The sequence below is a fragment of the Leptopilina boulardi genome, unplaced genomic scaffold (genome assembly GCF_019393585.1).
Source record: "Leptopilina boulardi isolate dan_hultmark-lab unplaced genomic scaffold, ZJU_Lbou_2.1 LbouV2_266, whole genome shotgun sequence".
Lineage (NCBI taxonomy): Eukaryota > Metazoa > Arthropoda > Insecta > Hymenoptera > Figitidae > Leptopilina > Leptopilina boulardi.
In genome coordinates, this window is record NW_026137825.1 from 4,072,976 (window position 1) to 4,082,850 (window position 9,875).

A 9,875-nucleotide genomic window follows, 5' to 3' on the forward strand; every position below is an offset into this window, starting at 1 on the left:
AAATTGTTATATTATTATTATAAAAACAAAATATTTGTTTTAAAAAAAACAAATAATATTATATTATACATTATTATTATTTATTTATTTATTTGATTTAATTTGAATTTGATTATTTAATTTAAAATTTTTATTTATTTTAATTAAATAAAAATTTGTAAAATTATATTTCAAATTAAAACTTTGTTTAGCAAACAAATTTGATAAATTTGTGAATATCACAGGCAGTAGTATATTAACTATTTTTTTTTCTAAATATATATTACAAATATATATTATTATATATTTATAAAATTATTATTTTTTTAAGCTTCCTCTCTTTATTGCCACATTATGCTGTTATTAAAAATAATTTTTGGCAATGATATGAACAAAGCAAAAAATGATGACTAGACTATGTTATTCTATATTTTTTTTAAACAATTCCTCAGATTTTTTTTTTAATTCTTCGTGTTTTTCTGCACTATAATTTAAAGCATTATCCAATGCAATATTAATTTTTCCATTTAATGACGTTACTACTGCAGGCACTTGACATCCATATTGATACAAAAATCTAGAACAAAAAATGAAAATTGTAAAATTTTACACAGCATATAAATTTAATTTAATTTACAATTAATCAAAATTTTTTTCTTCACTTTTTCTATTTTATATTTCAATAATTTTGCTGATAAAACAATTTTATTTTTCATAATTTTACAATAATGGAGAATAAAAATTTACAATAAATTTTGAAATAGCAAAATTTCTTCTATACTTATCCAAAAATTTAATTATTAATTAAAAAATATATTTCAATTTAAAAAAACAAAAAATTTGTTTGACATTACTTTTTACTTCCGTATATTAATTAAATAAATAAATGAATAAAATTGTTTTAAAAAAAAAAAATATATTTGTTTTAAAAAAATTATTCGTTCAAGAAAAAAAAAAGAAAAAGAAAATATTTGTTTAAAAAAAAAAAATCATTTTAACTTACTTCAAAAAAAGATGTCTCATCCAAATTTTGTACGTTAACGACGAATACAATCTGGGCGTGTGTAAATTTAAAATTTCTGCTAAATATAAAACACAAGTTTCATAATAATTACCGGGTACATAATATTTCAAACCCTCAACAACGCATCTCATCATATGTTCACATTCAGGTGTCAATTCACGAAAATTTGGTTTTGCCCAATATTCCAAAAAATTTCTACATCGTTCTCTAACTTCATTCAATGTTCCACGACAAAAATTAAATCTAGTTTAAACAAAAATAATAATTTTTATTAAATATTTTTTTTTTAAATAATAATTTTTATTAATTATTTATTAAAAATAATAATTTTTATTAATTATTTATTAAAAATAATAATTTTTATTAATTATTTATTAAAAATAATAATTTTTATTTTATTCAATTTTTGTTAATAAATAAGAATTTTAAACAAAATCAAATAAATACGTTTAAAAAAAAGTTATTTATAAATCATAATAAATTATAAAAAAAAATTAATTTAGCAAAAAAAAAAAAAAATTAATTTAGCAAAAAAAAAAAAAAATTAATTTTGTTTTTAGTAACAAAAAAATACCAACTCATCATCTATTCCAAGTAGATATCCAATACCACGCCAAAGATGACAAAATGCCTCTAAATCATCCTCGGTTGCATAAAAAATACCAAAATATTTGGGATATAAAATAATTAATCCCATAAAACCAAATTGTGTTGATACCATATCGGCTTGATTTAATCCCTTTGGTCTAAGTGAATAGAGTTCGGGATTATTGTAAAGTAAATATGGACATTGTCCTAATTTAGGTGCAGGACATGATGATTGAAAATCTTCAACAAGAATATCTCTCGTTGGACATGTGGGATTTTTTATTTTAGTTTTTTCATCAATTATTTTATTATCAGTATTTTTTAATTTTTGCCTAACAGCTGAATGCATTTTTCTTACTGTTTGAATGTCATTATAGGCTGCTGTATTTTTTGTCCATGGATCTTTTGTATACCAATTTCTAACACGCTGTCCAGTTGAAATATATCTGAATGAAAAAAAGATATCATTTTTTTTTTTTTTTTTTTTTTAATTATAATTTCTATTTATTCGAAAACTAGCAAAATTAAACGCGCGCCAAATTGAGTATTTAATTGTTTGTTATAAAGAAATTAAAGATTAATATTATCAATAATAATTTAATTTTTTAGAATATTATTACATATTAAATGATAATAATGAAAATTATATGTTTACAGGCCTCGAATTATACGATTTTTTCCGACTTTTTTCAAAAATACGACTTTTATCGACTTATTTTAATAAAATGCGACAGTTTTTTTTTACATTTGAAACAAAATGTAAATAAAATACATTTTTTTAGTATAAAATGTAGATCTTCTTCAGAACTTCTTCAATTCAATTATTTAACAAATTTTGAACTAAAATGATTCTTCACTAAATTAATTATTTTTTATAATTTTAATGAAATACATCACAAATTTAATTATATTAAAATTATTTTTCAATTCAAATTTTTATGAAATTTAACAATTGTTTATAATTTAAAAAAAAATATCACAATAAAATTGATTTATTTCTTAAAAATTTCAATTCAAAATAAACTAAAATTCAATTATTACCCAAAATTTTAATACAAAATCAATTAAAAATCCAATAATTATCCAAAATTTTCAATTTAAAATTTAATTATTTACCAAGTTTTCAATTTAAAATGAAATAAAATTCAATTATTTTCTAAAATTACTATTTAAAATTAATTATCCAAATTTTCAATTAAAATTCAATTATTTCACAAAATTTTCAATTCAAAATGAACTGAAATTCAATTATTTTCCAAATTTAAAATCAAAATTAAATTTCATTATTCTCAAAAATTTGAATTCAAAATTAATTGAATTTTCAATAATTTGAATTTAAAAGCATCTATAATTGAATTATTTTTTAAAAATTTCAATTCAAAATAAACTAAAATTCAATTATTACCCGAAATTTTAATTCAAAATTAATTAAAATTCAATAATTATCCCAAATTTTTAATTTAAAATTTAATTATTTACCAAGTTTTCAATTTAAAATCAAATAAAATTTCATTATTCTCAAAAATTTGAATTCAAAATTAATTGAATTTTCAATAATTTGAATTTAAAAGCATCTAAAATTTAATTATTTCTAAAAATTTTCCATCGAAAATTTTTTTTTTTGAAATTTAATAATTTCAATTATAACTCTAAGGAAATTCAATTATTTTTTAACTATTTTAATAATATTCTTTGAAAATTCAACTATCTGAAACCATTTTTCAATTAAAAATGATTTTCAAATTATTGTATTTTGTCCGCATTTTCTAATAAATTTTTAGTGAAATCATCTAAAATTTTAATTAAAAATCACTTACAAGTTTCAATTAATTTCAAAAATCTCAATTTTAAATCTTTGAAAATTCAATTAAATTTAAAAAATGTTTTCCAAAAATTGTTTTGATAAATTATTTTTATTTCTGTAAAATTTAATAATTGTTTGAAAATTAACAATATCTTTTGAAATTTAATAATTTCTAAAAATTTCAACTTTAACCCTTCGAAAAGTATTATTATTAAAAAAAAAATTTTTTATTTAAAAATCTGTAAAATATTTTTGTTAAAATAAAAAACAAATCCACTTTTTTTTGGAATATAAATCGACTAAAACGACTTTTTTGTGTCTTTAAGTTGATTCGATGCCTGTTTTTTTTATAATTAATATTTAATAGGTATTCGTTGGCCCCTGGTACCTTAAAAATTAATTTTTAAAAATTAATTTTTTTCAAATTACTATCTTGTACGAAATTTCCTGGCGCATCTTTTTTCTCATCATAAATTTTTTGTATTTGTATACAATTTTTAAATCAATGTACAACTTTAAAAAAAATTTCGTTGGTAAACGAATTTTCGAATTTGGAATTTTAAAGAAACTTATTCCGAAATTTGGAAACACAATTATACAACTTTGGCAAAAATGAGAAAAAGAATTGTCAAAATTTGACACGTCATAAGATTACTACATTCAAAAAAACACGTGAAATCAGAAAAGGCCAACTTCAAGTTAGGACAGAAGGACAGATCAAGCATTTTATTATTATATAATTTTTTTATAATACAATAAATTTATCGTTTAAAATAATAAATATTCTAATATTGTTTTTATTATTTTTATTATTTTTATTATTATTATTATTATTATTATTATTATTATTATTATTATCGTGAAATTTAAAATAAAGTGAATTTAATAAGAATATTAATAAAATAATGATAATAATTTACCTAAATAGTTTCCTATCAAAAAAATCTTTTAAATTTGTTTTAAATACAATTTCTAATTCTTTAAAATTTTTTTAAATTCTTTAAAATTTCGCCAAAGCTTTTTTAAGATTTAAATAATCTTCTCTTTTAAAATACAAAAATACACAGTTGAACAAACTTTTTTTTAACGATTCTTTGTCTTAAGAAATTTTATTTTTAAATTCAACAACATTATTTTTAAGGAAGAATCAGACAAAGAAACGGATAATAGATTAGTCCAACTGTGTATTTTTTCATTTTTTTAAAGAAAAAAAAAAATACTAATTAATTAAATTATAAAAATAAATTTCAATTATTAAAAACTGTTATTCAATTAATTAATAATTAAATTTAATTTGTAAAAAAAAATTTGAAAAATAATTAATCAAATATTTTATTTTATTTATTTTAATTTTTCAATTTATTTTATCTAAAATATTTTGATTTTTAATTTTTCATAAAAATTGAAAGATTTTCAAATCCATTCGTAATTTTCTAGAAAATATATTTTTATATTCAGAAAAAAGCATTTTCTTTTTTTGGAAATTGTTTTCATGTTGTAAATGTTCAAAAAAAAAATATTATTATCATTAAATTTTTTATCGAAGAAATTTGTTTATTTTTTTTTTTTTCTATTAATTGTTGAAAAATTTTAATTTTGATGAATTTTTGGAAATAATTTCTTAATAAAAATTTAAGAATAATAAAATGTTTTAAAAATAAAATATTGAAAATTTTGGGTGTAAACAAAAAAAAAATTTTTTTTTTTTTCAATTGGGAATTAAAAATAAAAATCTTACCTCTTAAATGCTGTATAAGGAGTACTGGATTTTTCCGTAAATATCAATGGTTTAACACCATCTTCAAAGGCAAATAATATAAATAATGACAATAATTGTGCATAAGATACACCAAAAAAATAATCCATTGCAAATTTTTGACCACGTTTAAATTTTTCCATATCAAGCCAATTTGGTTTTATATCAGATGATCTATTATAATCAACTTCAAAATTTGTTGCAACAAATAAATGTATCATATCGTCAGGTAAAATTTGAAATCCATTTTTACAATCATTCACTTCTGTTTTAATATGATTGGTTAAAAATTCGATTTTTTCCTTTTTATTAAAATTATTAGTTGTGAATTTTTCATTATTTAAATTTTTTAGAATATTCAATAAATATTTTTCTTCTTTCCTTAAATTATTATTATTATTATTATCACTTGAATTTTCCTTATTTTCGAATATTTTTGTTTCCATTTGCTTTTTAATTTCATTGCACAAATTATTGTTTTCACTTTTGTTTTTATTACAATTATCTTTATCCACTTGTTTATAAAAATTTGTACTTTCCGAGAATGAGAGAATATTTGGAATTTCTGCCATTTGGGAACAAATTTCCTCCTTCATTTATTTTCAAAAATTAATCAAAATTTGATTAATTTTGAATAATTGTTGTAACTGCAAGCAAAAAAATTTATATTAATTATATTCATTGAGAAAAAAAGAAATTATTGAGAATCGAATAAAATTAGGAATTAAATTTTGAAAAAAGAAAATAATAGAGAAATAGAATTTAAAAAAAATAAGAAAAATAAAGAAAAATTATCATACGAAAAATGAGAAATGAAGTGAAACACTGTATAGTTGGAACTCAGTCCTTGCTAACTATTATACTGATAATGGGATGGTCTGTTTTATGCTTAGCTCTGAATTATTACATTTGCCGCAAAGAAATTGTCACAATGTCCTCTCGTAACCATGAGCAAAACAAGATTACTATTATTTTCAATTCATGTTAAGCAACAAAAGGTTGCTACAGAATTTTTTTTTTTTTTTTTTTTTTTTAAACCATAAAGTTTTAAAACAGAATATAGGATAATTAAAATATTTTTTAAAAATAATCTCTTTTTTTTTTTTTGAAAAATAAACATGAAAAAATATTGAAATACATTTTTTTTTTTTTTTTTTTTTTTTGATAATTTGCGATGATAAAAATTCGTAATTCAATGATAAATTTTAATCCTTAATAAGAAATAATACATTTTTAATACATTAATACATTTTTTATCAAGTTGACTTTAAGAATGAACGATTAAATTTTATCTACAATCACAAATTTTTGATGATGTATTTTTTATTTAACACATTGACAAATAATTTTTATAATTGTGTTTCATATTTTACTATTTATTATTGAAATTTAAATATTAAATTAAAAGGCAAAAAAAAAAAATTTCTCTGGGAAAATTAACTAGAGATTGTAATTTTGATAGAATTAAATTTTAAATAATATATGTCTTTGTGATTACGACAAGAAAAAGAAGAAAAAGGTATAATTATAATGTAATAGTAATTTACAATGTAAATTGAAATTAAATCTTTTTCTCCTTTTCTATATAAGAATATTTTATAATAATTTATTTATGTTTTATTTTATAAAAAAAAAAATAAATTTTTCATTTAATGATATTAGAAACAATATTTGAAAAGAAAAATGAATTTTTTCTAATAAAAAAATGTAAAAGATTGTTAATTTCTCATTTGTTATTCATAATTCACATTTACTTTGTCATGGACAAGGAATCCTATAATTTTTTTTTTTTTTTTATATTTTTGTTAGAATGAAGGAAATTAATGGCCTTGAACGTGACAGTTGCATATTTCTCAATAACAGAAAGTTGATTCAATAAATGATTTTCATTCAAAAATTAAAAATTTAAATTACTTGTATCTTTCATAAAATGAATTTTAGATTCTAAATTTTCCGCTAAAGAACGTGTTTGGTGAAAAAAAAAAAGTGTAAAAAGTTAAGAATTTACGATTCACTAAATAATAATTTTCATTTCTTTTTAATTTAAAATTTATAATAATAAAAACAATTTTTGTCTGACACGAAAAGTTAAAAAAAAAAAGAAATGGAAATTAAAAATAAAAACAAAATAGAAAATTAATAAATTATTAAACAATGAAGTAAGAAAATTTGATTTTTTTAAAATTATATAATTTTCATTTCTTTTTAATTTAAAGTTTTTTTATGATAATAAAAATAATTTTTCTGTGACGCAAAAAGTAAAAAAAAAAAAACGCAAATAAACAATAGAAACGAAATACAAAATGAATAAATTATAAAAAAGAGAATAAAAAAATTTTTGATTTTTTAAAAAATTGTAATTTTTTAAAAATTTAGTTTTTTAATATTAAAAACAATTTTTCATTTGTGACCCGAAAAGTTGAAAAAAATGTAAATTAAAAATAAAAACAAAATAGAAAATAAATAAATTATAAAACAATAAAATAAAAAAAATTTGATTATTTAAAAATTAAATAATTTTCATTTCTTTTTAATTTAAAGTTTATAATAATAAAAATAATTTTCCTGTGACGCAAAGAGTAAAAAAAAAAACGCAAATAAAAAATAGAAACGAAATACAAAATAAATAAACTATAAATAAGAGAGTAACGTAAAAAATAGAAAAATTTAGTTTGCGATTTGTAAATTAAAAATTTTTTTATTCTATTCATAAATTATATATTAGAATAGAAACAAAATATTAAATAAATTAAATTTAAAAAAAAAAATGTTAATAAAAAATTGAAAACAAAAAACCAATGACAAATAAAAATAAAAACTTTTAATTTGAAATAATGAAAATCAATTTCTGAATAAGTGATAATAAATAGAGCGAGACATTGTTGTGAACTGTCAGTTTAAATTTAATTACTTTATCAGCAATTGATAAATTTTCTATTCGACCATTATTCAAACAAAAAAAATTTTCTGATAAAATTTTGATTATAATCAAAAAATTAACTTACCAATTTTTTTTTTTTTTTCAAAAAAATTTTGCAATTGAAATGAAAAAAATTGTAAAACAAACTTCCGTAAAGCTCAAGATACGATTACATGACTAACTTCTAAAGTATATTTCTTGTTCTTGAATGTCTTATTCATATATACATTTTGGCATTGATCGACGCATTCGCACAATTTTCTGCATGAGCATGCGCTGAAACTGTTCGCAAAAAAAAAAAAAAGAGAAAAAATTAATTAGAGTTAATATATTGTACTGTTTGTGAAATCAAACATTAAATTATTAATGAAGATCAATGACCACCAAGAATATCAATAAAAGTATATATATAGAAAATTAATATTTAATTTATGTATGGGAAATGTAAAAGGCCGAAAGTTCATACATGTGTAACCAAATAAATAAAATATAGAACATTTTTTGTTTTTTTTTTTAAATAATAAAAATGTAACATTTTTTTGGGGGGGTGTATTTATAAAACTTTCAGAAATCTAATAATAAATCTTAGAATTTAAAATTTACCGTAAATAGTTTTTTTTCTTTTTTTTTTTTTTTTGCTCTGAAAAAAGATTTTCTCGAGCGAAATGAACTTCTAATTATCTCAAATGAAAATCTATCCCCTATCGCCTGAAGCACTTGTTTCGTATCCAGTAAATTTTCATTTGATTTGACTCTGGAACAAAAAAACAGAAAAATTATAGTTTTCTATTTTCGAAGGTAGAAATAAAAATGCGAATCTTATTTTTAAATAAAAAATATTTTAGTTGCCTTCTTTTTATTTAAACAAGAAACAAATATTTATTTTCAACTTTAATTTTGTTTTAATTTTTAAATGAGAAATTTTAATTATTTTTATAATACTTTCATTAGTAATCATGTCATTATATTTAAAAAAAAAAACGTTTTTTATTTTCCTCTTTTATTGTAGGATAAAAATAAAACAGAAAAAAATAGAAAGTTCTAAAAAATTCTTTTAAAAAAAAAAAAAAAGAAAAAATTAAATAATCAATATAGTGTAGAGAGAGAAGAAGAGTTTTTAAATGTATGTTATTATTAATATTGGAAATAATTTTTTGGAAATTTAATATAATAATATAATATGTAAATATTTACTGATTTTATTATATTTAATAAAATGATTTTAGTGTAATTTCAACTTTTTTTTTTTTTGCAAATTTTTATGCAAAAATGGAAAAACTAAACTAGATTATTCAATGTATTTCTCTATAGAATTATATAAAAAGGTGAATTTTTAATTAAAAATTAATTTCCATTAATTATGTTAATTCTGCGACTTTTTTCTCACACCAGTTATAGGCATAATTGCTACTTTAAAATTCTAATTTCACTGCCGAAAATAAGATACAAATTTGTATAATTTGATTATTTTTCTGCATTACATTTTTTTTATTATTTTATAATTTTTTCTATTATTATTATTATTATTATTATTATTATTTATTAAGACAATTTTTTTTAATTCAATAAAAATTTTTTTTTAAAAAAACCAAAATTTTTATTTATTATTATTATTATTATTATTATTATTATTATTATTTATTAAGACAATTTTTTTTAATTCAATAAAAATTTTTTTAAAAAAAACCAAAAATTTTATTTATTATTTTATTAAAATTAAAATTTAAAAAATTTTTAAAATTTTTTACATTCTTTTTAATTTCTTTTTTTCATTTTTCTGACTTTTAGTTTTCCATTTAATAAC

At 17.9% G+C, this 9,875-nt stretch overlaps 1 protein-coding gene across 1 annotated transcript; it reads right to left on the minus strand.

Moving 5' to 3' along the window:
- Positions 1–194: 194 nt before the first annotated feature.
- On the minus strand, positions 195–8,310 carry LOC127281263 (uncharacterized). Its single transcript, XM_051304884.1, has 6 exons — positions 8,157–8,310; positions 5,134–5,798; positions 1,582–2,037; positions 983–1,246; positions 396–556; positions 195–363 (listed from the first exon to the last, which is right to left on the minus strand). Exons 2-5 carry the CDS (start codon positions 5,745–5,747, stop codon positions 400–402), a joined length of 1,491 nt encoding a protein of 496 aa, XP_051160841.1. The 5' UTR covers positions 5,748–5,798; positions 8,157–8,310; the 3' UTR covers positions 195–363; positions 396–399.
- Between the last annotated feature and the right edge of the window lie 1,565 nt (positions 8,311–9,875).